Source organism: Hevea brasiliensis, chromosome 3, assembly GCF_030052815.1.
Source record: "Hevea brasiliensis isolate MT/VB/25A 57/8 chromosome 3, ASM3005281v1, whole genome shotgun sequence".
Classification (NCBI taxonomy): domain Eukaryota; kingdom Viridiplantae; phylum Streptophyta; class Magnoliopsida; order Malpighiales; family Euphorbiaceae; genus Hevea; species Hevea brasiliensis.
Window position 1 is genome coordinate 4462928 of NC_079495.1, and position 27697 is coordinate 4490624.

The 27697-nt window shown below is 30.7% G+C and overlaps 3 protein-coding genes and 1 long non-coding RNA gene across 5 annotated transcripts; 2 read left to right on the forward strand and 2 right to left on the reverse strand.

Annotated features, from left to right (window-relative positions):
• The first annotated feature begins 1755 nt into the window (after positions 1–1755).
• LOC110647977 (uncharacterized) lies at positions 1756–7463 on the forward strand. Its single transcript, XR_002493487.2, has 3 exons — positions 1756–2327; positions 5012–5176; positions 6849–7463. It is a non-coding gene; the product is annotated as an uncharacterized LOC110647977 (long non-coding RNA).
• LOC110647976 (protein trichome birefringence-like 8) lies at positions 6722–11515 on the reverse strand. The gene is made up of 4 exons (XM_021802039.2): positions 11052–11515; positions 7877–8266; positions 7628–7786; positions 6722–7532 (listed from the first exon to the last, which is right to left on the reverse strand). Exons 1-4 carry the CDS (start codon positions 11429–11431, stop codon positions 7205–7207), a joined length of 1257 nt encoding a protein of 418 aa, XP_021657731.2. The 5' UTR covers positions 11432–11515; the 3' UTR covers positions 6722–7204.
• Positions 11516–14615: 3100 nt separating this feature from the next.
• Positions 14616–17933, forward strand: LOC110647980 (uncharacterized). Its single transcript, XM_021802046.2, has 3 exons — positions 14616–14974; positions 15298–15463; positions 17561–17933. The coding sequence occupies exons 1-3, from the start codon at positions 14837–14839 to the stop codon at positions 17737–17739; spliced, it is 483 nt and encodes a 160-aa protein (XP_021657738.2). The 5' UTR covers positions 14616–14836; the 3' UTR covers positions 17740–17933.
• Positions 17934–20647: 2714 nt separating this feature from the next.
• Positions 20648–24108, reverse strand: LOC110647979 (B3 domain-containing protein At2g36080). 2 transcript variants are annotated; one of them, XM_021802043.2, is made up of 3 exons: positions 22964–24108; positions 22424–22627; positions 20648–20909 (listed from the first exon to the last, which is right to left on the reverse strand). In XM_021802043.2, the coding sequence occupies exons 1-2, from the start codon at positions 23745–23747 to the stop codon at positions 22470–22472; spliced, it is 942 nt and encodes a 313-aa protein (XP_021657735.2). In that variant the 5' UTR covers positions 23748–24108; the 3' UTR covers positions 20648–20909; positions 22424–22469. The 2 variants fall into 2 exon arrangements, with proteins under 2 accessions (XP_021657735.2, XP_021657734.2); XM_021802042.2 differs by lacking the exon at positions 20648–20909 and having other exon boundaries at positions 22068–22627.
• Positions 24109–27697: the final 3589 nt, after the last annotated feature.

Genomic DNA, 27697 nt, shown 5'->3' on the forward strand with positions numbered 1-27697 from the left:
TTTGAGAGCCATAGCCCTAATTTGGCCTCTCTTCCTAGATTTCAATCTGTGAAATGCCTCATGAACCACAAAATGTTGTCTTAGATGCTTCTCTGAGGAACAAAAGCGTTTTGAAGAGGCGAAATTACAACATTAAGAAAAGGCTTCAAATGATTAGCTAAAGTCTTTGAAATTACCTTATAGGAAAAATTGCAAAGGCTGATTGGGCGGAACTCATTAAGACATTGCGCCTGATGCTCCTTAGGAATAAGGACAATGTGAGTCTCATTGATATTAGCAGGCAAAACACCAATGTGAAAAAAATCCTGCACCAATTTCACCATATCAATGCGCACTATATTCCAATATCTCTGAAAAAAGGCCCCTTGATATCCATCTAGTCCTGGAGCTTTATAAGCCCTTAAGCTGAAGACTATTGACTTAATCTCCTCTTCTGATGGTATAACACATAAAGCTCTATTCATTTCATCAGTGACAACATGTGGGATCACATTTAAGGAATTTTGCGATAGATGAATTGGAGAATTAGAGAATATCCCTCGAAAGTATTTCACCGCTTCTTGATTGATTAAGGAACTGTCATATATCCAATCTCCTTTATCATAATTTCATCTTGGATCATATTTGAGCCAGAAGAGGAATTGAGAACATCAAGCTTATGAGTGAGCTCTTGAATCCTTCTATGAATAGCATTATTTTATTTATTTTTAATTAATTTATTTCAACAATTATTTATTCATATTTTTTTATTAATTCATATTAATAATGTTTATCATAATTTAATATTTTGTTAAATTAATAAATACTAAATAATATCAATTTTCAAATATTTATAAAATATTTAATATAATTCATTCTCTATACTAATTTTATTAATTTGCTAAATAAATATTAATGCTCTTTTACATATAAATAATATTTGTATTTTTAAATTTTTTATATTATATAGTTATTAATTTTATATACAATTTTTAAATTTTTTAATTATAAAAATATAAAGATTTATTTGTAAATAATTATAATATTTATGGTTATTTTATAAAATATATAAAAAATTTTGTAATTAAAAATTTTATTTAAAAATCTTAAAGTAATTAATTCTTAAAGTAATTAATTCATATTTTTAAGGATAAAAAAGTAGTTATACATTTCTTAGAGTAGCTTTCAACTATTTTTTAACAATTATTTTTTTTAATTTTTTATTTACTAGACAAGTGTTAAACTCTCTCCCTCCTTCACATTAGCCAAAACATTTTCTTTTTTTTTAGTTGCTTCCCATTGGGAAAAAGCCTAACCCTTGCTGGGCTTTGTTCCAATATTGTTTGACTGTGACATCTCTTTAGGATATGTTTGGATGAAGATGAGAATGAGTGATGAATAAATAAAGGTAAGGAGTAATAATTAATTATTCTGGGGAGGAGTGAGTTAATGGTAGATAAGGGTAGGTAAGGGTAAGTCTTACTTTCCTTATCCCTCAAATCTCAATTTTTTTTTACACCCTAAATTAGAGTATAAGAAGGGATAAAGAGGAAGAGAGTATAGTTATGAATATTTTTACTTATACACCCCTTGATTTTACGTCTCCTTCACCCTCATCTCATCTTCTTATCTTTCTATTAATTCACTTATTCCCAAACATGAAAAATTTTTTTTATTGTAACTCTTCTTCCCCTTCCCCTTCCCCTTCCCCTTCCCCTTTTTTAACTTTCTATTATTTATCATTTCCTCACCTCGTCCAAATATCCAAATACTCTTAGATTCACTATTTTTGATGGAATGTTGAAGTAATCGTGACTGGGTTTATAGTTTGTCTTTGAGCTTTGTATTTGCAAATTGCAGTTCTTCGAATCCATGCCTTTCTCGAAATTCAATTGGACTCGTTTCCTGCAAAAGATTGGTTCACTTGGATTACTTATTGAGCAGTTGGGGTAATTCAAGAAAAAATGTCTTATGGTGCGTGTTTTTCTGGGGAATGACAGCCACAGTCTTAATCATCGATTACTGTATATAAGAAATCAAAACTGACTTATTATAAAACTAGGAGGGCGGCACACCTTCTTCGCTTTGCAAATGCAGATGATGGTGTTACTCTCAATGGAAGTCCCTCAGCATGTACCAGTACTGATGTAGATGAAATTAGAGTCAAATTTAATCAGTCATTGCAAGTTGAAGACAATGGTGATAGGCTTGTTCAATCTTTACATGATGCAGCCAGGGTTTTTGAGTTGGCTATTAACGAACAGGGCTTTCTTTCAAAATTATCCTGCTTTTCAATAGCTTGGCTTGCTCTAGACAGGAATGCATGGGTAAAAACACAATCTTACCAGGTTGATTCTCATTCTTATAAGGAAAAAAAAAGGATATCTCGTACCACATATGCTATTTTACTTTCCCTATTCTTTTTCCTGTAAGATATGCACATACAAGGTCTGCAAAATGCTGTATTATTTTATCATATTTTAAATATGGAAGGATTCAAAATTATCTTCAATTTTCAATGAACACAGAAACATATCTTATATGATGCTAATCCTATAATGCCATTCGGCTGTGTATGGGAGATTTTCCAGTCAAAGCATATTGGTCACTCATTGGCTTTATTTCATTATTTTAACAAACAGAATTGTGGTGATACTATTGTCAACGTTGCTTCTACCTCAATTATTGGTATTATGACACCTTCAATAGCTGTGTATAACATTATGTGATTTATCTCAACAACCAGAATTGCTACCTCTGTCAATTGCACATCACTACTGATACTGTTATTGTTGCTGGCATTGCCTTGTCTGTACCGTTTGCAATCTTATTTGTCCTGCTACATCTTTTCCCATTACAATTATGTAAAAGAACATAGTATAATCAATGACATCCCCACAATGTGTATGACTGTGGTTAATCACAATGAAGACAACTGTTGTTAATTTTCGCTGCCACTGAGGTCTCTACCACTTCAACCTTCATTATAATTAATTGTTTAGTTACTCATCATTGATGGATCTTAACATAATGAATCTAATATTTTAAAGCCCTTGCCGTTTTCATCTAATCTTGAGGGCTTAAGATGATATTTATCTTTTTATTTATTTTAGTGAATTCAGTACCTTGTAAAATTGCAGGAAGCTTTTTTGAGGCTTGCCTTGGGTGATGCATTTTTAAAATGCTTGATGGCTTTATAGATGATAGGATGCATTATGCGTTTTCACTTGCATTATTCAAAGATTGGACTTGATCTGGTTAGCATGCTTCTGAATTGTCTTGAGATGCTTTATCTTGTATTTTTGGTCAAAATTTAAACTTATTTAATTAGTTTTCCCATCACCAAGAAGCAAAATCTCAATAGCTAATCCTGCCCTCTCCAGTAGTAAAGTTTCTTGCTCATAGGTTCTCATTAAAGCCTTGATTCTAAGATGCCATGAACTTTTCCTTATTTCTTTCATAATTCTTTTCACTTTTCTTCTTTCTTTGTTGTGGTTTTAATCTGATACATTATTGCACTGTTTCTCAGAAATTATTTTTAAAACGTTTAAATTTCTGTATATGATTTAGTGAACTTTTGGAGCTAATTCTTTTGATTAGATTTTTGAGTTAACTATTTTAGTACAAAATGTTATTTACGCCATCTTACGTTTCATGAAATTCTCAGACTCTGTGTATTCTCTATTGCAAGCAGCATGTGACATTTCATCCTGAGGTGTAGGAAGAGATAGGGATGTTGTGAATTTTTTGGGGAACAGAATTTGGCCATAAATAGTTGGTTTCCTTAATTTGATGATGAAAAAATAGAAATTTGAATAAGCAGTCTTCTCTCTTTCTCTCTCTCTCTCTCCGTGAAAACTCATGCTCTGTTTTCATAGTGGATTCAGAGTGTTGAACTTTCGCTAGTGTTGTTAAAGGCGTGCACATGGCTTTAACCCCAACAACTACTAGTGATAGGCGGGCGACCTTTATAGGCCCAGGCATGCATCTTGTTCCAGGAGCAAAGCTCTGGAAAAGTTTACCTTCTTAATTTCCACCTCCAGTAAGCACTTCCATCAGCAAAAGACACTACAACTAGGCCAAGAATTCGCTGATCCACAAGAATACGGTGTTAACGCACTGGAAAGTTGCCAGAATCTCATCAAACCACCAAAATTGATTGCTGACCGCCCATATTTCCATTTCAACACTGGCACTCCTTTAATCCCTATCCTCACTCCTTGTTTCCAAACTTCTCTCATCTTCTTTTGCTGTAGGACTCCTCTGTTTCTAGGTTATTTGAAATTAGATGTTTTTCTTTAAACACCATTGATGGTGCTATTTGGGTCCTTTACTTAGGATTTTCTGAAATTGCTATTTTTTTTAAAAAAAAATGTTATTTAGGTCCTTTATTTCTTGATTATTTATCCTCTGTTTTTGAGTTATCTAAATTTGCTTCTTTTTTTAATCTTTTTTCTAATAAAATTAACAATAGTAGAATACTATTTGGGTATGTTTTTGGATATCCACAATCAGGGTTTGTTTATGGATTCCCAAAAGCTGGGTTTTTCTTATTTTCCAACAAGTTCTCATAATGTTGTTTTAAAGAGAAAAAAAAATGATATTAATGAAGTTTATATTCATTTACGTATTTTTCTATGCTTATTAATATTTTATAAATTGATAATATTGATTAAATAAAGCTTATATCTATTATTATTTAACTTAAGTTTTAATTTTAATATTTAATTTTTAAGTTTTTTTTTTTTGTCCCACGTCATTTAGGTGCGCACTTGCACCTTGAACCTTGCATCTGGGCTCTAGGATCTCTTTGTGCCTTGGAGCTTGTTGCGCCTTTACTAACTATGACTTTCACTTTTGCAATTATCTACTTTTGTCCAGTTTAAATGTAGGTTCTATCTGACATTTACATATACATTTTCAAAATCTTTGGTTGTATGGTTGTCTCTTCCCATTAATGTTGTTGATGTGATTTTTATACAAATATCTCTGTATTACTTTCATACCTGTTTTAACAATTTATCTCATGCAGTTTACTGCGACAATCAGCTCCATTGTAGAGTTTAATCAGGGAAAAACTATCTGCCAAGCATCCTGAGGCTTATGAATGGCTTTGGTCCTAGCAAGTCCCAGCTTTGGTGGCATCATTTGTTAATTATTTTGAAGGAGACCTACTCTTTATTGCTGCCACTGCTCTGTATGCTATTTTTCTCTGTTATTGCATATTGAGGCTTTCCTTACAAATTTCACAAGGCAGGCCTAAGACTCCAACACATCAGACAATTAGCAAGTGTCACACACTTTTTTCTGTGTCAGATTCACAGTAGACACACAGGGTCAACTTTGGAATACGTTTTTGCTGCATTTTAGTAACCTAAAAAAATTGCTATGCTAAAATTAAGACAAAGATTAAACTTTTTATTGTGAATTAGAATGTATTAACTAATAAGCTTGTTGGTGGATAGTTTTAGTTGTCATTAGTGTTAATCATTTTCTTTCTTTCTTTCTCTCTTTTTTGGCTATTTTAATAGACAGTTTCTTTTTCTGTATGGATAGACTTTTCTTTTCTTTCCTTTCCTTTTTTTTTTTAATCAAGGACTTCCCTTATATACACTTTTATAAATCTTTGACAGTACTAAGAATCATTGTAACCTTTAAAAATAAAATATTTAATCATCACTATGTTGGATTATCAGGTATTCCAAATTTTCAGTTAATTTAACATATATTCTGGTTACATTGTTAATGTGCCATGATTTGTTTTGCTTCTATTTTCTTAAAAAGTAATTGTATCCTGTATTCATGTTGAGGTGTCCGTGTACATGTATCCCAGGGGTGTGCCTAGAAGACCTTGCATGTGTGGGGAAAGGAAGGTGGGGATTGGGATTCTAGTTTGCCTTCCCCACTCAAGAAATCCCTGTGGTGAATCTGACTTGCAGGAAATTTGTCCAAGGAGTGGATCAGATATTTTAATATCTGAAACTCCTATTCCAAGAATCAGAGAGTGAATAATTTTAACATTCTATTTTGAAGATTTATATAAAATATGAATCTTGTATTTCATCTTTGTCAACATGTTGTTTGTATACGTCATTGGATTGTTACTGTAGTACTACTAATGAAGCATCCTTTGTAAAACCATAACACCATTGAAGAATTCAGAAGTCGACTTTCAAATTTTTGTCAGTCTAATACCAGGCCTAGCCAAATGATTTGGCTTTCTGGCAACAGGCCTTTGCATGGTTGGTTCCATTTTGGTCCATGATATAGTACTGTATCTAAGTTATTGTTTTTGCTTCAATTACTAAGAAAATAATCCCAAGTAGTTCTAAGTGTACAATTGAGATTGGCTATATGGGAATGCCCTAAAACCAGTGGGCAGGTTCTTTTGAGCTTCATTCTGCCTGGTTTTCTGATTCTAGGTTGATTTTAAGGTTGTCCTCACAACTCTTTTAACCACAGCTCCATATCATTATATATATATATATATATATATATATATATATATATATATATATATATATATATATATATATATATATATAAAATCTTTTCCTTTGCTTTTTTTTTATTTATTTTTTATTATCACTGTTTAATTTCATCAAAACACAAATAATTTGTATTGGTATTTTAAAGGGGATGGGAGCTTCCAAGGTTATCCCTAACCTCCTGCACTATGGACACTTGACCTCTTTTCTCCTATTGTACTGCAATTTACTATTCTGAAGGGAAATCCTGTGGATTAGATGAACATCATCCAAATGGCTTCACATATACATTCATGAAATCTTGAATATATTTCAGTGCTACATCGTATGATTATGATTTACATCATGTGCTGAATGTAAAGGATAATTTGTCTCCTGCAGGTTACTGTAGTTGGGCATGCTGCTATCCAGAGATATGTGCCAGCTTTGGCCTGTGGTTTCTGACGATATTAAATGCCGTTAAAATTATTGTGTGAATGTCAAATCGCTTACCATCGGGACAAATCTTATGCTGTTTGGCAGATACCTTCTACTTATGGACCAGAAAGGTTAGAGCTCTAGAGGCAGCTTGAGAAAGTGAAGGAAATGGAAACCAGCGAAGCTGATGCCAATGAGAATGAAAAGGAATGAGCCTAGTTAGAAGCAAGCCCTGATTATATACAGCCTTGACAATATTAAAGAACTTTCAAGGCAAGCAACCAAGAAATTGTCCATTTTTCCTTTTTGGCCAGGTAACATCACTTGGTTCTGAATCCCAGGGACAGTAAATGAGCATATAGGATTTCATTCCATACATCTGGTATCCCGGGCAAGCACCAGTGGCTGCAGTCTTGTGGAGCAGGAACTGGAGTGCCTGGCTCGCGATGGACTGAAGGGTGCCCATCAAACCTGAACTGTGTCAGATATGTGATGTTTAAGTACTGAACCTTGCTATTTCTGTATTCTAATTCCATTTGTTTGATTATATCAGAAATCAATTGATTATTCACTGGCTCAGGTTCCAGATTCTCTGCCTCTGGTTGGATATCCACATCACATCGACCCGCAGTATTCCACGTGCCATTCCTGCAATTTCACTCATTAAAATTTTGAAAGAATCTATGCTCTTAAACTGTGAATTGCTATTGTACCCTAACACCCCCCATGTTGAGAAAACTTGCCTGTAATGTACTGGAGAGAAGCTACGAAAGAAAATGTGGCTTCTTTCAGGATCTAAATTCTGTATTGCCCATGACTTCCATGTTTGTAGAGATCTCTGAAATGCTTCCATCACACTCATCGAAGTATTTACGTTTCCTCCATCCTCAAAATAGCAGCCCCTGAACACATGCACAAAAGAAAAAGGTTAATTTAATCATCCACACAAACTGGGCTACACTGTACTAGACAGGAGAAACAAAAGCTTATACATTTTGAGAGTTTTATATTCATTCCACCAATGGCCTCCACTGAAAACAAGAATATCAGCTCCGACCCATTTTCTGGAGAACCAGTGCAATTGATCGACCTTAACAGTCATCTTGATGTAAGTAGGAGAATCAAGTGGAGGGCGACCAACGACTACGAGGAAGGGTACCCTGTAGTATTCAACTGTGAGGTTGTATTCACTGAAACGCATAGAGAGAAAACCTTTATGTTTAGTTATGGGTTTTCCATGTTCTTCATATATTGTCGACTTGTTGGGAACTCCTTGACTTAGAATGCATAGGAAGGACTCCCATTGATTTCTTCCAATAGAGTCTCCAGCAAACACTATCCTTCCATTCCTGCTCCTCTCCAGAAGGTCGCTTGCATTAAATCTGTGTATGGAGATGTACAAGGAAATCATTATTAAGTTTTTTTGAGCTTAAAAAATTATAATAAAATTTTTGTAATAAATATAAGTGTTAAATAATAATAGTTTTGTTTATTATATAATTCATATTATAAATTTTATTATTTAAAGAAATAAAAAACAGTATACAAATATTATAACAAATAATTGCATAAAATTCATAAATTTAAAAGTCAAAAAATAAATATAAGCCTTAATTTACTATACTATATGATATAATAATGTAAAATTAAAACAAATTATAACATAAAAAATAGAAATTAGTAAAGCATCAAAGTAAAAATACCATGCAAAAACAAATATACATTTAAGTTGATAAATTTAAAAAAATTATATTAGAGTTGAGACCATTAAATTTTGTCTACTTATATACATATAAATAAAATATTTTTTTAATTTGGATGACATAAAGAAGAGATAAAGAAAAAATAAATTATATTGTACACATATAAAGACAGGGAAAGCAAAAATACAAATTGAAAAATCTTTGAAATTATATAGTAAAAAATTATTAGATGGAGTTGTATTTAATTTTAAAATAACTTTTAAATATAAAAATTTAAATAATTAATTTTTAATTTAGTTCTTGTACTCATTTAAGTAATTTGATACTTTAATTTAAATAATAATAAATAAATTATTAATTATTTAATATACATATTTAATTGCTTAGAGATTAAGGCTTTGTTTATTTTATAAACAATATTTTTAAAATAATATTTTTTTATATTTTCTAATGTTTGGAGTATTTGAGAAAATAAATTAATAAAAAATATTTTATTAATTAAAGAAAAAATTAAATTATTTTTTAAAAAAATAAATTTTTCAAAAAAAAATCTTTTTTATAATATAAACACATACTATTAATTTAATATTGTAATTAAATACGATAAAACATTTTCATAAAAAATATTTTTCATTAAAAACATCTTTCATATATAAATTATTTTATGTGAAATTAATTAAAATTTTTAAAAAATAATTAATAAAAAAATTAAATTTTAGGACATTTAAAAAATTTTATAAATGTTTGAGGCTGCCCCTAGTTTGGCCCCCAGAAATTGAAATTAATTTCTTATTATTTATTTATTTCATAAATATATAATATTATATCACATCAAACCAAACTTGTGCCATTAGGTTAGCCTATCTGCTTGATGAAGTAAAGGTTTAAATCATGGCGATGAATTATTAAGTACCCAAAAAAAAAAAATCATGCTCTAAAATTTCACAGCAAATTTCCTAAAATTTCATACCCTAATAGACGCTTACACCAACACAACGTAGCCACGCATGCAACAACAGCTACCCAGTTCAAATCAAGGTTAATTATCGTATGAGTGTGTCAAGGGAAAAAAAATATAAAAAAAGTGTTAAAAATTAAAAAATTAAGAGAATGAAATAAATTAAAAATACAGATGCGAGTTAAAATAGCATTTTTAGTTAGGACACTATCAATAATAGTACGCGAGACATCCCAATATCTAAATTTTTTTTTAATATTTAATTTAATTTTAAATTTAAAAATAATTTTTTATAATAAATAATATTATAATAATTAATATTATATATTATAATATTTTTATGGACGCTACTATAAATAGCATTTAGCTTTTTATTTAATTTTTTAATTATTTTATTTTTATATTTTAAATAAAATATAAATATTATTTGAATAAATAATATTATAATAATTAATATTATATATTATAATATTTTTATTATAAAAAATTATTTTTTAATTTAAAATTAAATTAAATAAAAAAATTAAAATATTATTATAATAAAATAATTAAAAATTAAAACAAAAATTTAGATTTTATTTTTAATTTTTTAATTATTTTATTTTATATTTTAAATAAAAATAAAAATAATGTTTTAATAAATAATAGTATAATAATTAAAATTGTATATTATAATTTTTTTATTATAAAAATTATTTTTTAATTTAAAATTAAATTAAAAAAAATAATTTTTTTATTATTTTTTATTATTAAATAAAAAATTAAATGTTATTATTAAATAAAAATTTATAAATAAAAATTTATAAAAAATTAAATTTTTTATTTAATTAAAATTTAATTTAATTTTAAATTGAAAAATAATTTTTATAATAAAAATATTATAATAAAAATATTATAATATACAATATTAATTATTATAATATTAATTATTAAAATAATATTTATATTTTATTTAAAATATAAAATAAAATAATTAAAAAATTAAAAATAAAATTTGAACGCTACTAAATAGCGTGTAGATTTTTATTTTAATTTTTAATTATTTTATTATAATAATATTTTATATTTTAGTTTTTTTATTTACTTAAAATTTAATTTAATTTTAAATTAAAAAATAATTTTTTTATAATAAAAATATTATAATATATAATATTATTTATTATAATATTATTTATTTAAATAATATTTATATTAAATATTAAAAAAATTAAAACAAATGCTGGACGAGCTTTCTTTTTATTTTTAAATTTGGACGCGTTCATTGGAATGTTATTAAATAAATTACAGAATATATATATAAATTAAAGATTAAATTTTAATTTTTTTTTTTTATATGATTCAATTAATTAATTTATTTTTTTTTTAATTTTATTTTCAACTCACTTCTTCATCATTTTTTTTTTTTTTTTTTTTTTTTTTTTTTTTTTTTCTTTCCCACACATACACACAGTTAACCCTCAAATCAAATTAACTTCCATGATAAAAGAAGCTTCCCTATATGTATACCTTGGTATTTCACAGCCATCGGGCTTCCATCTCCAGTTCAGATACTCTGCATCTTTCCTTCCACACCGACGACACCGAAAGCCTGGATCGAGAAACGGGCAAGTTTCATCGTAGGATTGAATCTTATAATAACTTTGATCTCGAACCCATCTTCCATAAGAGTAATCACAGGCTCCCTTTGATGATTTTTCATTGTTTAATAGGATTTGTGACAAGAAACTAAAACGAGAAAATTGATGGGGAGTGGTTATGAGTTCTAAGACAAAGATTGAAGAGATTAGGATGACGAGAAAAAATATTGCATACCTAAGTTCTCTTTTGATTATAATAGGGAAAGAAAATAGGTGGTGCTTTTGGTCTGAGGGTTGACGAGGATCCATAAGAAGAGGTCTTGGAAGAAAGAGAAGGAAGAATATTGTGGCTGAAATTGTTTTGAGAGACTATTGTTTTATGGAAAATCAAAGGAATTATTGATGGGATATTGTCAATTTTAGAATTGGCTTTGCTATAAATATTGCTGCTGACTTTTTAAAGTATACAAAGATAATTACAAAATATTGAGAAAAAAAAAAAACCGAAATTAGTGATAATCGTCGTGAATGAAAGAGAGAAAGGAAAAAGGTTGAAACCAACTTATTGGAGATAATATAAAACATTGTTTTTTTTTTTTTCTTTAAACTTTTCTATTTTTAATGAAATATTACCTAATAAATTTTAAATATTATTTTTAAAGAAAACTTATGTAAAATATTTTTTAAGGAAATAAATTTTATAATATTTACATTTAATGATTAGTTAATAATTAATATAAATATATTATTTCAACGAATTTCATAATCATGATCTTACTTATCATTTAATAATTTGCATTAAAAATAAATTCTCTAATTTTAAATAGAGTAAGCCTTCATATCAAATTATATTAAATTAAATTTTTATTTTCAATTATAATTCACTTAAAATCATCATTATTAAATCCAGATTGAACCGATCGATTGAGTCAGTGAATCGATGAACTGGCCTTCAAATCAGTTTGAGCTTATAATTGAACAAGTCAAAAAAGCGACCTGATTGACCTGACGATTGAACTGAAAAATCGATGTGACCTAATTGACTTGAGTGGTTTAATTATTCAATAAAATCTCTCTTTTTTTTTATAAAAAATTAAACTTAAAACCTTATAAAAAAAGTTTCTAAAATCAAAATCAATTGAGTTAACTTAGTAGCTATATATATTTTTATTTTAATGTATTATTTTTTAATATATAATTAATATTTCATAAATATTTAAAAATTATAAATTATTAGAAATTTTTATTCATCATATTACTTAATTATTTTATATAAAATTTAAAAATACCATTAAATTTTATTAAATATAACTTAATAAATGTTAAAGTTTTATTTTAAATAATTAAAATTTAATTAATTATATTTATTTATATTAATTAATTTTAATTAATTAGTTTTTAATTACTTACTGATTGAACATTGACCCACTAATTGAACCATTGACCAATTCACCCAGTCCCTTCACCGGGTCAACCTTTGGACTGGGTTGAATAACACTGCATAAAACTACTATAAAAAAATTTTAAATTATTAGAAAATTCTAGTGAATTTAGAAAACATCTTTTTTAATTTGAGTGAAAGAACTATTACTTTATTATATAATAGAATTTTTATTTTATTGTTATTTATAAATTAAGTTGGCTTCTTAATTATATTAGCATTGAATGATTTAGCACTATGAATAGGAGTATTATAAAGAGGTTATTCAATTTTGTCAATTAATAGAGCGTCCACCCATTATAGAGAGGTGTTTTCACCCAATGTAATTAGGGGCTATTGCCCATGGAAGAAAAAGGCTTCAACCTAAAGTGATAAGAAAAAAATTACTATCTATTATAGTTAAAGATACTTTTTACAGTGTATAATATAATTAAAATAGTAAATATATTGATTATGTTTAGAGGAAACTAAAATGAACTATAATATATTTACTATAAGCAATTTGAAGTGATGATGTATTTGGTATAATTTGGTTCCATGATAGATAATTTTGAGTTTATAATTAATCGTTTATTATTTGATGATAGTGGAAGAAAAGGTGAATGTAGCCTTAAGTGGGGAGATGATGAATTAGGAAAGGCAACAAATCAAGTTTTTTATGAGTATCTGACCTAATTAAATTCTAATAAGATGGATTTATATAATATATATAGTCTGATTTCAGAGAGGTTCATATTTGAATAATAGTACCTATGACATATTCGGATCAAATTCAAGTTTTGTATATTGGGTATTCGCTATCTAAATTCATTTATATAAATACTTAATTAAAAATAATATATATATATATATTTTATAATAATATTTATAAATTTATATTTTATTTTAAATTAAATACAATTTAAATATTTTATGAAATTATTAAATTTTGAAAATATAAATTAATAATAATAAATTTTAAATATAAATTATTAATTAAAATATATATAATTAAATAAATTTAGATATTTTTTAAATAATAATAATCGGATTCGATATAGAATTGAATAATTGATAATGAATATTAATCTAGTTGGATTAGGATAGTTTTTAGGATAACTTGCCTGATAACAAATAAATCAACTAAAATTGATATTTACTAGTTTGTTGGTTTGTTTTTATTTATTTATTAGTTTACCCGTTTAATAATCGTGATTGGCCGTCCCAAAATAAAGCCTTCTTCTCGGCCATTGACCATATGTTGAAATCTTTTTGGCCAAATAGCTAAATTAGCTCCTAAAATTTAACTGAAAATCAATTAATTAATGTTTATAATAGTTTTATAATTAATTAAGCCATTAAAATCAACAAATGGGGTTAATAAAGCTAAATTAAAAGGGGTTAATTTTGGCCGTTAGTGAAAAGGTAAAGATAAAAATTATTATTATTATTATTATAGGATCAATGTTTAAATTTATTATACTAATAAGAGATAATCCAATTAATTTTTCTTTATCTTTAAAGTGTACGATTTGAAAAAATTTTAATTAATAATTAAACAAATTGATAACTATTTTAAAAATAAAAAAATTATTATAAAATATAAAAAAATGTTAACAAATAGAAAATAATAATGAAAATTATTGATATATAAAATTAATATAAATAGTTAAATAAAAAGTTATTTAAAGAAATAGGTAAGCAGGAGATAAATTTAAATTATTTTTTAAGAAAAATGGGAAAGAATTAATTACTTAAATGGTAAAATTTTTAAAGTGTTAAATAATTTTATAGTAATAATGATTTTTTTAATAAATAAAATTTTAGGAATTATTTCATTGATAAAATAAATTTTATAGCTTAAATTATTTTTAATTTAAAAAATTTTAATATCAATTTAGACGATTAAAATTAATTTGTTAATAAAATTAAATTTCATCGCTTAAATTATTTTTAATTTAAAAAATTTTAATGTCAATTTAAACGATTAAAACAAATTTGTTAATAAAATTAAATTTTGAGATTAAATTATTACTTAAAATCAAATAAGGGCTACTTAATTATAAATTTGTTCAATTTGAGCGAAGAACAGAGCATGGCAGTGACCTTCACAATGTTGATCACTCGTCTTCTGCTGTTTCCTCGCCTCTCCCAGCCCTAGGTGGTCTGGCGTTGCCGTCTCTAATAACGCAGTGGAAAGAAATTAATTTCTGTAGTTTCTCCCTCCATTAAAAGGGCCAAGAATTGGTGATTAGAGACTTCGCACTTCCCGTTTTGTTTTTATTCTTGTCGAAATGAAGCTAAGAGTGGTGAGCAGAAAGGTGTACGATTACATTCGCTACGATCTCAAACAAATAGCATTTCCTTCATCGCTGCCTGACCCTCCTCATCTCAAAAAGCGTCGCAAATTGACTTGGCACGAACGCTTCCTAGTATGGGCCTTCTTTCTTTTCTTTTGCTTATACTTATCTCAATTATCTTTTAATTTGTTTGCAGAAGCTTCAATAGTTATGAATTGTTATAATTTTCATGTCTTTTTAGCATTTTTCTTATGGGTTGTTAATGGGCGTTTGAGATTAAAGGAATTCTCTTGGGATTTTGTCTTGATGTGGGTAGTGGTTAATTTATGTCAAGCTCTTAAATTGGGTACATTTCACATATTTGTTGCATGAAGTTTGTTTATTATTGAAGCTGTAAACGTAAGGTTTTTGCTTAAAGATTCAAGTGTTAAGTGCCTTGTTTATTTGTGCTTCAGGTGTTGAAGGAGGCGTCAAGACTTTATGCTGCAAGCTGGATACGGGATATTGGTCCTGATCTTCGGCCAAACGACTATAAGAAGGAGGAAGGAAGTGAAGACAAGCCCAATGGAAGAAAGAACACTTCAACACAAGAGAAAGAGCCCTCGGTATTTGAAGATCTTGGTAAGAATCCTCAATCTCGTGGATTGACCATTGTGATTGGTGTTGTCAACTATTAATCAAGTTTTTCTTTAGTGGTTTACATGATTGTCATTGATGGTGAGATTGCAGAACTTTGAACATGCATTTTTTTTTTCATTATTGATTTTTAGGTTAGAAAGGGTAGAAACGTGATGAGGATAGCAATAGAAGTTGACACTGGAAAGAAGCACACTAACGGGGCTAGAACATGCCTAAGCCTCAAATATCCTAGAATCAATAAGGAAAATGATTTATAGAGTCCATCAGAAAGTAAAAGAACTGAAATTTTATAGAACTCAACTCAACTCAACTAAGCCTTTATCCCAAAAAGTTGGGGTCGGCTATATGGATTCTCTTTTTTTACTCTGAACAATTCTGGGTTAAATCCTCAGAATATGTGTAATGCTTCTAAGTCATATTGTACTACTCTCCTCTAAGTCAATTTAGGTCTATCGCTTTTTTTCTTTCTATCCTCTGACCTAATGTGCTCTACTTGTCTAACTGGAGCCTCCGTGTGTCTAGCTTCATACGACCAAACCACCTTAATCTCCCTTCTCTCAACTTATCTTCAATTGGCACCACTCCTACCTTTTCTCTAATACTTTCATTACGGACTTTATCTAGTCTAGTATGGCCACTCATCCACCTTAACATTTTCATCTCTGCAACTCTTATCTTAGATGCATACGACTCTTTCAGTGTCCAACACTCACTACCATATAACATAGCCGGTTTGAAATTTTATAGAAATTGACTACATATTAAGATATCCTTAACTTTACATATTTATAGGATTACAAACTAGAAGGGAACTTCTAAGGTAAATTTCAACACTTAAATCAAACACACACTCCTAGATACTCATACTTCCACAACTTAATAAGTTTTCTAATTTTAAAACCTAATTAATGAAGCAATACTCAATTACATGCTTCTTCTCAAAAGTCAGAAGTGGATTTTGAAAAGTCATTCCTATATAACATTTCTTTTTTTCATTCATATTGAATCTCTATTTAGCGAGTCAAACATATGGTCCAGCTATGGAGGTGATAAGCTATAATTATCTGTTGCATTTTTCTCTTGGTAGTTGAAATTGGTAATTTTGAATCAGATGATTTGGGTATGAGGGGAGCTACTTTTTGGAAATCTCTAGTTGGTATCTGTCCTGCCTTTAAAATTTTGCAAGGCAACTACTTTGGGGGTTTGAGTTTAGTGAATTTGTTTTTGGGTGTTGCCTTGTGATTGTAATTTTACAAGGTTATATCATGCCTCTTGTATACAAACATTCCTGTTGTGATACAGCCCATAATCCTAAGTAACATTAAAAAGAATTGCAATGGGAAATGTGAAGCTTACTTTGAGTTGGACCAATTATTCTACTGTAATACTTGATGTCCACTCCGCGTTGCTTGGAGACCAAGCTCTACACTATAAATAGCCAAGACTCATGGCAGGCAAAGCTATTATATGCAAGTGAATTTGAAATAAGCTTCTGTAAGGTTGAGTTTGTGAGAGTGCTAGAGAGACCACTAGCTTGAGAGGGTAAACATCATTGGATGTATTGGTTAAAGGGTTTGTGAGTGTGTGAGGCTGATTAGTGGTTGTATTATTTTTCCCTTAATAGTGGATTGATTTGTGGAGTAGGCTAATTACTGAACCACTTAAACTGTGTTCTGATTATTTTGACATTGTGTGTAGATTTTCATAACGATTCCTTTATGGTGAGATACAAATATCTGGGGATTTTGTTTTTGGAAAAGGAACTATTGATGCTTAGAGGCACCTAAAGGAGCATTTATATGCAATATGCCATAAAAACATTACGTTTTTAAGGAAATTCATTGGGTAAAATATTCTACAGAATTATGTAACAATACTTTTTACTCCTAAACTCCTCTTCCTCCTCCTCCCCGCCCACACCCCACAACCCCCCCTCCCCCCTCATCCTACTACAGACATAAGGAAAAATGAAGTCTCTTTAGTGTTTTGATGTAGCTTTATTTCTTTCTGTGAACCTGTGGTTTCCTGCATTAAACTCTAACATTCAATGTTCTTTTCTGCTGCAAATTAAATTAATAGCGGTGGCTGCAAGAGGAGGTTTGGAGACATTAAGGCCTGCTTTGCAGCGGGTGTACATGACAAGAGCTTCTGCATATAGAGATGCACTCAAAAGTTTTATAGAAGGATATCAAGAAGGTGTCCAGCAGGTCAGGGAGAAGAAAGAAGAATCTAAAACTCAACAAGAGGAAGACTATTGATTACTGTAACTGAGGCAATGCAAGTTTTTTTATTGCACATGCAAGTAATAGTCCTTTTTAATTTTGTCAAGTTACTGCCCTAGCAAAAAGAGTGCAAGAAGTTTCTAGGTTGATTCATCCTCTTATGGGGATTCCATTGTACATTAAGCCTAGTCTGAAAACTATGGATACACTGAAAACCTTTTGGTATATAATTTCTTTATGGATATTATGAACCCATTGACAGCATTAAAATTTTTTCATCCTGATAATTTGAGCTCTATCTCATCATGTGGTAATGAGTGAAAGCTTAAGTGTCATTTGCTTCTTATGAGAAAACTATATCGATTAAGTGAAAGCTCATCGTTACCTGATAACTGCTGACTGTAGTCGCGCGGCAGCAGGTTGTATGCAAAATTATATTTTCTTTTATTTCAAAGGATTAAGGGAACACAAAGAACAGAACTTTTAAAGTACACATAATTTTTAAACTAGTTGTGAAGCTTTTGGAAGCCTCTAAACTCTGTTGTTGAAAAATAAATGGAAGTCTTGTTTTTTATTTCCTTTTTGTCTTCTTTATTTTGGTGCCTCTTTTACATCCTTTTTGGTGTTGCTTTCTCTGCTGAACAGTCTGAATCTTTCATCCAACAACAGAAGCAATCAGGATTTTTTTTTTTAATAGTTCTGAAACAAAATTTTGATGACTATTTATTATTTGAGAGGGCGCTGAGCACGCATCCTTATAAGATAATGTGAAGATTTATGCTTTCTGATGCTACTTCTTATCAGTTTGATTTTAGGTTAGGTGATGTTGTTGCTGCGGGGATGACCCCCTGAGCACTAAATGGGAAGATTTTATTGCTGCTACTGATCTTTGAAGCGGAAAGCATCTATTGAGATACAACTGGATAGAGTGGCTGACTGTTTTGCAGAGAACAAGTGTGTGGCAGACACTTTGGATCATAATACTTGAGGGTGAATGCATTAAGTGCAATGTGTGGAAGAGAGGCAGAGGATTGATTATAACTTGCATAATGAGGAAAACTGGGTGGACCATACTGCTGCAGGATTAGAAAAACTGCTTACTAATTAACCTTTTAATGAAAGTTGCTTTGATGATCACAAGGAGAACAATTTGACGTATCATTCTCTCTTACTGTTTTAAAGCAGAGTCTACTATTAATAAGAAGCTGTTTGTGGCTTTATTTTTCAAGTGTTTGTTAGTGGGGTTTCCACATCCCACCTGCTGCTTGATGGCTGGCTTTGCTCGCGTCTTTTCAAGCACGTGGCCTTTTACTTTAAATCTTCTCAGGGATATGATATTGTGATTAGCATTCCATCACTAGTAGCTGATACATATTTATGCCTATCAGCGATGGAGCCTTGGGAACAAGAAATTGATATGTTTCTTGTCTGCAGATAATATGTATCTGATCCTACTATGAGATGAAATGTTATTTTCCAAAAGTAAGTGTCTGGCCATCTGAGTGGTATTTTCTGGAGATTAGTTGATAAAGACATGCTCATCTATGTAGATAGTTTTACACTTCATATTATGTTTTAGACAGTGCCAATACTAATATGAACATCAATGCTTGTTTTAAATCCTGAGGGGATTGTAATATAGGATATTTTTTTCTTTGGCAGGTGCAAGAAGGGAAGTAAATGTGAGATTGATCCAGGATTCCAAAAGCAAAAAGCTTGAAGAGAGGACAAGCTATAAGAGGGAAAAAGAAATGCTCACATGGTGTTTCTATATTTCTACTGTACTTAGTCGTGATTGACATTATTCTTACAGGACAAATGCATTATACAAGTCCCTTCATTCATTTTGATTGGCCACTGCCTTATGCGAATGATAACTGCATAATATTTAGGGACCCTTCCACTTGTAGAGCACTAAACATTCGACACCATCGCTAGCAGAGTCAATAATATCTGTTGCGCCTCAATCTTTTTGGGCCCTGACAATCACTTGACACTTTTTGTGGTCATTCACTCAGGTAATGCACGTATCTTTCCTATTCTTTTGTTACTCAATTATATTAATCTTTTCAGTTCATTTGTAAGTTGTGCTGAACATGTGATCACAAGCTACAAGGTTGTGGTCCGTGACCCTGTACAGAGTGATCTGTTGTCTATGCTTTGTTTTAATACTTTAAAAGCTATTTCTAGTTGGTGGACTGCAATATTTTATTAGCCACAGACGTTTGCCATTAGGGTGAGCATATATGCTGTTCTGCTTTGACAATTTGCTCTTGCCGTCCACTTCTTTGATATATATAACATTTTGGACCTAGTTGGTGGTAGCATATCTACTCATTTTGTTACACTGTAATTGAATTTGTTGCTGATTAGAATGTTTGAAAAGACCTAGGAAATGGATCCTCAATCATTTATCAGATATTGCTCAGCTTGTCTTAACAAAAAAGCTTCAAATGTTGAATTTATCAAGGATGGTTACAATGGGATAAATAAAATATATTATAGACCAAATTGTCTAAAGGTTAATCCAAATAGGAATGGGATTTGAACTCGATACCTCTGTATCAAAAGTACTAGGTGTTTATCAACGTTTGATTGCATAGTAGTTCTACATGAAGCCAACTATTTACGTATGTTTGTGGGATAATGCTGTATCAATATTCTTGTCAAATGATTTGTTTAAGCTGAAACCTTCCATTCAAAAATTTGTGCTTTTTTTCCTGAATTGAAGTAAATTACAATTACATAAGAGATGAGGGTAAAGAAAGAAAGAACATGCTCTCTTTACTATGAAAAAAAAAAGATAAGAGAATAAAAACAGCTTTGCTTGATGGTTGGATAGATTGACATGGAGAGAGAGAGAGAGAGAGAAGTGGAGTTGTAGAACATTACTGGGCTGCCATCCATCAATTCAATTCACCCACCCACCCACCCATCCACCACCACCACCACCACCATACCACCTGCCTTCCAATATGATTATGATACCTAATGAAAAATCTTCAGGAAGAATCTCAACAGTGCACAAATAGATTCCTTCCTCCTATTTCAATTCCCAAACCACACTACATTTTCCCATTTGGCAGTTGCATATGTCACCATTAGTACCCACCTGACTTTCATTGGGCCCCATCTCCCATCCTTCTCATCCCCTTCCCAATTTCCTCTCAACTCTTTCCCCTCTCTACCTGGCTTGAAGTTTGCACCTGAAATTCAGGGATAAAGAAAGAAAAAATTTTGATAAAATATTGTTGACCTGCCCAGAGGGCAGTGGGGGTGGAGTGGGGGTAGGAAGTGTTCAATTAAGTCAAATCCGGGGATGTCACATCCATAGATCTTATCCTCGGTGATTTTGATATCTCATCCGGTTGACAGCTAGTGAATAAGTGATATCCTGCTACAATCACACACTAATTTTATGAAAAATAATTATCATTAATTAATTAAGTATGGCTTCCAGTTCACATTACTTTTCTTTGATTAAAAATCAACAATAATTTAGCAAAATAAAAATAAATAATTAATTAGTTAATATTATATCTGGCTTTTGCGCCTGCAGGCCTGTATTAAACCCATTTCATATGTTCCCATGTGTTTTTTTTTTTATTGATATATTAAAATATATTAATAAAATTTTCAATTAAAAAAAAAAGTAAAGGAATAGAAGGATTATTTTTTTAATTGATTTGATTTTAATAGTTAAATTGAAATCTGAACTTTTTCAGTCTCAATACTAACCCTTTTATCTAAATTCTTAATTATGTAGGAGAAATTAAAAAAATAAATAAAAAAAATAGAAAGAATAAAAGAAAAAAATTAATTTACGAATAGATGAGAAATATAATTTTTTTTATAAATAAAATAACTATTATATCTTTTTTTATGTCTATTATATTGTAGAAAAGTATTAAAATATTTTAATATAAATAATATCTATTTCTCTTTATTTTTCATTAATTTAGAGAGAAATATATTGATTTAGTAGAAATATAATTTTTTTTCCCTTTCTTCTCTTTTCTCTTCATTTCTCTTTTCAATTTATTGTCTAAAAAAAAGAATTTGAAAAAATGATTTTTTTTTTCTATTTCCCTCAACCCAAGTAAAAGGTAAAGAAAAGAAAGAAAGAAAACAAGTTAAACATCACTATTGAAATAAAAGCTAATTGGTAGGGACAGGAAGGTTGATGAAGGAAAAAGAATGAAAGATGTGTTCAACTTTAGAAGCAGAAGACCAATTCAACACTAAAACTCTAATTTTGGATAGTTCGGCTATGGTCGGTTTGCTTTACGTGCTTTGATTCAACTCTGCCTTGAAAAATGCCAAAATTAAATAAATAAATGAGAAAAGAAAAGCATCATTACCTCTTTTGATTAAGAATCTAATGGCCTCACTAATCAAAACCCATCACACCTCTAACTATATAATTATTATTATTTTAATATAATCAAGAGATAATGAAAAGATAAAAGAGGCCAGTTAGCACCTGAGCTACCTTCTTAATCAAAGCTGCAAAATTTAGACTAATGCAATTTGAACATGTGCTGGGGTTGGCCTACCTTTGGCCTCATTAATCAACTAATCTCTTTACTATTATTATATAGTAATCTGTCTCTCTATAAGAAACAGCTAAATCAAAACTATACAGTAGAGAATAAGCTTAGAAGTTATAACTTACCTTTTAAGCTAAATTTATATTATATTAAAACTACATGTAGCTTACCATGTGACTACGACTGCTATTTGAAGAAGAAGAAGAAGAAGAAGCTTTAATAAGCTGATGAGTAAAAGCTGTAGAGTTGCTGTTGGGTTGGACCCTGGCTTGATAAAGACGAACCATCTGGTGTAGATGGCTCTGATTCATCGATTTGGCACTCCAAGTTTACTCCAAATAGCCTCAGCCTCTTTGAGTTCTGCACACCAGACCCTGAAAACAATAATAATGCGCAAATTAGACATGCAATTTTGATTTAATCTCTCATAATTAGTGGTAATTACACTCATTTTATTTAGAAATCAATGCTCAGCAGCCTAGAACAATGCCATCTTTCAATGAGGGAATTTATATGGAAAATGTGTAAGGTAAAAAAAATTACTGAAGACAAGCTCTGAAAATTAGCAGAATCCAATCACATTCCTCCAAACTAATTGGAAGGTGTTTCTCACGCACTTTAATGCTCGTACTCAATAATCAAAATCCCATTTAAAAAATAATAAATAAATCAAGAAACTGAATTTTTTTTTATTTAATTTATTATGATACCTGCATGAAGACACTCAGATTGATATGGGACACCAGTAGAAACATTAGCCTCATGGCCATGTTGATAAGGTTGGTGCGCAGATGAAGAAGAATACAATCCCCTAGTCCACACCCCACCACTGCTACCCTGCACCACCACCCCACTGCTGCTGTTATCTCCTCTTCTCCTCCACCCTATAAACAGCCTCTCACCTTCCGTACGGTGCCGTTCAAATGAAACGACATCGCCTGCATCGAGTTGCTTCTCCTTCACATACCTGCTCCACCCTTTTGTCAATACATAGCTTTGACTGCTGCTCCAATATGAATACCTGAACCTCCAGCACTTGCCTAACTCGTCCTCGAAACTCAGTAAGAGCCCTTTATCACCTGAGTCACCGCCGAGAGGGAAATATTTCTCCGCGTGTTGTTTTGGTATTACTAAACGGTTTAGCTTCCCAACGTCGCTTGGGGTCAAGGGTTTCTCGAACATGGTTTCTTTTTCCAGTTCTGCTTGGTGGTGGTGGTGGTGGTGTGATTCTTCTTCAGGGTTTTGTTCTTCATCGTCTTCGCGGTTGAGACTGAAATTGAGAGAGGGGTTATGGGGAGAGAACATGGGGTGGTGGTGGTGGTGATATTGGGGGTAGGGATGAGAAGGCCAAGAAGAATTGGAGTTGTGTGGCATAGGGTAAAGGGATGCATTAGAGTTTGGGCTTGGTTCCATGATGGATAGTTTTTGGTGGTGGAGGTGGTGAGGCCACCAGAGACTTTCTGGAAGGTCTGAAGAGAAGTGGTTTATGGACATTACAGAGAAAGAAGTAGAGTTTAATTATGGTGTTTTGATATAGAGAAGGGAATGTGAGGGGAAGGAGAAGAGAGAGAGAGAGAGAGGGTGATTGTGGGCTGGTAGAGGCGTGATGATTATGGGTGTGATGTAGAAACAGTGGGAATATTTCAAATAGCTATAGCAGGATAGGACAATGAAAGAAAGAAAGAGAGAGAGAGAAGAGAAGAGAAGAGAAGAGAGACTGTGACTGTGTGAGACTGCGTAAGTACAAAGGTACTTTAAGGTTTTGCGTGATGCAAAAATTTCAATCATTATTTTCCCTGTAATTTGGTTCTCATAACCTTTCTTTTTCTGATTTATATATTTTGAAGCGAAAAGATTATGGGATACCTCATCTATATTTGAACTCTAATGAGGCCAGAAACCTCTACAGTAGAGTTTACATATCATTCACTTACAAAGAACTTTAACAACAGTCAAGTGAATTTTGAGCTGGGATAGCACAGGTGAAGTATAATAAGGGTTTTATTTGGCGTGATTAAGAAACAAACATCCCATGTTACTGCATTGGCAAACAAATCAAAATGATGGGGCCAACCCACTTACTTGTTATTGATAACCTGTGTTCCCATCCAAGGGCCGGCATAGCACTTTGTTTTTGCAGATCTTCACTGATTGGGCACGTGGAAATTAAACCTCCCTTCAAGTAACTTCTACAAACTAGTACATATATATTCACTGGGTATCTTATGAGATTTCACACTCAAGGTAAATGGAAAAGGGTAATTAAAAACAATACCCTTTTGGGTTAAAAGTTATTTTAAGTTAAAAACAGAAAAGGGTTAATTAATTACGAGTGGTCCTTGTCCTTGAGATAGTGAATTTTGATTATGATCGAAAGAGATGAGAAATTGAATGAATTATGTCACGTGCATGACAGCAATGATGAAGTGTGGCCATTCCTAGGGCAAACTCAATAATTTCCCATTTGACAAATTATTCAATTAAGTATTTTTAGTGCACTTTAAAAGATAGAATTCAGATTTCATATTTGAAGAATATAATATTAGGAAAAAAATCATAAATTTAAAAGGAATTAAATTAAGAAAGAGAGAGAAAAGAAAAGAAAAGAAAAAGGGATTAGAGTGAAAAAATGAGAGATATTATATGTTACGATTGTAATTTTATATCGATATTTAATATAAAATGATAAATTAATCATAGAGTAATAATTAAATATAAAATGATACTTATTATTTTAAAAAAATTATTTTTAACATATGAATAAAATTAAATTTTTTAATACTATTATAATTTAATTATTATTTTATGATTGATTTATTATTTTATATAAGTCCTTTTATATGAAATCACCATGCCGTTGTATAATATAATCTCCGAACATGGTCTTTGAAAAATCCACAGATCCCTTCCCTTTCCAATGAAAGCAGAGAGATGAGATAAGATTTGTCCAATTGGGAGACGACCCTTTTCATTTCTTTTGTGACAGTCGTGGTTGAATCTTCTCCACACACTCATCTCTCTCTATTATTAATCACACAAATAGGGACCAAAATCATAACTCTCTTCCTGTCTGAATGCTGTGAATTTGTAATCTATGATTAAAAATCATATAGTTGGATGGATATGTATTGGTTAGAGACAAAACCCACCTCAATTTCCAGGTAGATTCAGACGCCCTTTTCATCCCTACAAAAGGGTGGACTACTTGTTATTTTTAGTACATGTTGGGAACACATAATGGAGAGGTTGTTGCCTTGTGTTTTATACTTTGTCTAATACAAACAATGCTTCTGTCATCTTATTCATTGCCTACCCCTATACATCCATGCATTCATTTTTCTATTTTTATATAATTTTGTGCTTATCAACTTGTTGCTTAATTTATTTTGTTTTTATATAATTTTGTGCATGTCGACTGTTGTTTAACATGGAATATCTGGAAATGACAGTGTTGAAAATAAATTAAAATTTGCTCAAAAAGCCGAAAATTTTGTGTATTTTTGTAGAAGATGGTGTGGAATCCTTGACCAAAGGGTAAGGAATCTGCCATGTAATCTGTGAAGAGTTTCTGTGTTAACTATGAAAAAATCCATTATAGTTTATTACAGAGACGAGGAAGAAGACAGACACCCATTACTAATTTAAGGAAAAGTGGTGACCGATCGATGATAAGGTGCTTTTGTAATGAAAACAAATTTAAATGTTTTCCATATCTGGGACTTCCTTAATTCCCAAGCAAAACCAACCTGGTGAGTCTAAAATCATTTGTGACAAGATTTTTCTTGTCTACACCTAGTTCATTATAGAACAAATATATAAGATTATGCTGAGATTCACATATTAAATATATAAGTTTCATATATTTGTGTTTTAAACTCATGATAGACTAGATTTAGATAAGAATTTTTCATATATCACAATATATATATATATATGAAGATGAAGCAGCCATAGATTCTTAGTAGGTCTCGTTAATTAACAATAACCTGTAAATATGATAGTCACTCTAACACTCAAATTAAATTGTATTATTGAGAGATGAAAGGTTAAAAGTGATAGTGTAAAGAAGATAATAATCATGAAAAAGTACTTTATATGACCTTGATCCCCTTTTTATAATATTTCTTTATAGTCGTTAGAGCCATTTTAGACAATTAACTATCAATCTCAACCATTCGGCTTGCTATGAGAATGTAGTTACGTGATTTTGGGTATGAGATTCTCCCAACAGTTAAGTTGATATCTTATGATCTCTTTATACTTCTAAGCCAAGTAATATGGGCACGAGCAAAGTCCAAGTGAAAGAGATTAAGCATCTGATAACTCACAATTACATGGGCTTATGATATGCTGACACATGTTTGTTTGGGTCAATGAGGATCATCGACTGGGTTGGACTTAACCTAGCTACTTGTCCATCATATGATTTGGAGGGCTCTTAGGGATGATTTAATTGAAGCATAGCCTGGACTCAGAAAGGGATGTCCCCTCCCGTGAGAGGTTGATCCTGTTTATAGAACTAGAGAATCAATGTTCACCCGACACATGTGAGGTTCCAGCAAGTGGCCTGCCTAAATCATTCATATTCGTTTCAACATCAAATTAAGTACTTTTGTAATATTGACAACCTTGACAGACTTAGTCAATGACATTTAGGTAAATCGTCTGCTCGGCGTATTGATCTATCCGACCTATCCATGCAATAGGCATGTCCAACAACTTATCATTATTATTGAGTCTCCCCAAATTGGTTGGAGGGTCGGAAGCTTAGGTACTAGGTCACTCTCTACTTCCAATTATATATTTCGGAGTTAGTAGTAGTCATCAGGAGCTTGATGATTGAAGGGGTTCGTACAGCATAATTATCCACAAGGTTCAAGCAAAATGATAATTCGACCTCTTCGCGTCCTATGACCTTATCAAGCCTGTCTTTCCTGACCTCTTTAGTTAAGGCTCGAGCTCTTCTACTTCATTTTCTCTTAAACCGGTTCTTATTTTAATTTGTTATTTAAAATACATGTGTGTCATCCAATTAAAGACCCTTTATATTTTAGTGTATCGATATCCTTTAATATGATTGAGTTAAGCCAAGGTTTAGGTTAGATATTCAAAATTCAAGTTTCATTTAGAATTTAAATTTAAGTTTTTATTGTTTTTAAAATAATTACAATATCATTAAATTGAAATAAATTAATTATATATTTTAAATTTATGTAAAAAAAAATATAAATTAATCAATATACACATAAAATTAACCTGAATATTACCTAATTGCAACTACCAATTTTTTTTTAATTAGCACGTGGATAAGCAGAAGTAGAAAGGGTGTGAATGATTGAAAGCGATGCTTCCTTGGGATACATCAGTTCAATGAAGCAATATGAGAAAGTTGGCAAGGACCAAGAACAATGTACCATAATCTATAGTTGGATACGCATCTTTTT

Excerpts from the sequence above, each read along its gene's own strand:
- LOC110647976 (XM_021802039.2), bottom strand. The coding sequence starts at position 11,431 with ATGGATCCTCGTCAACCCTCAGACCAAAAGCACCACCTATTTTCTTTC. Across the intron at positions 7,787-7,876 it reads GAATATAAAACTCTCAAAAT|GGGCTGCTATTTTGAGGATG; the intron begins GTATAAGCTTTT and ends GCATGTGTTCAG. Across the intron at positions 7,533-7,627 it reads TTCTCTCCAGTACATTACAG|GAATGGCACGTGGAATACTG; the intron begins GCAAGTTTTCTC and ends GTGAAATTGCAG.
- LOC110647980 (XM_021802046.2), top strand. The coding sequence starts at position 14,837 with ATGAAGCTAAGAGTGGTGAGCAGAAAGGTGTACGATTACATTCGCTAC. Across the intron at positions 14,975-15,297 it reads CTTGGCACGAACGCTTCCTA|GTGTTGAAGGAGGCGTCAAG; the intron begins GTATGGGCCTTC and ends TTTGTGCTTCAG. Across the intron at positions 15,464-17,560 it reads CTCGGTATTTGAAGATCTTG|CGGTGGCTGCAAGAGGAGGT; the intron begins GTAAGAATCCTC and ends TTAAATTAATAG.
- LOC110647979 (XM_021802043.2), bottom strand. The coding sequence starts at position 23,747 with ATGTCCATAAACCACTTCTCTTCAGACCTTCCAGAAAGTCTCTGGTGG. Across the intron at positions 22,628-22,963 it reads ATCTGAGTGTCTTCATGCAG|GGTCTGGTGTGCAGAACTCA; the intron begins GTATCATAATAA and ends TATTGTTTTCAG.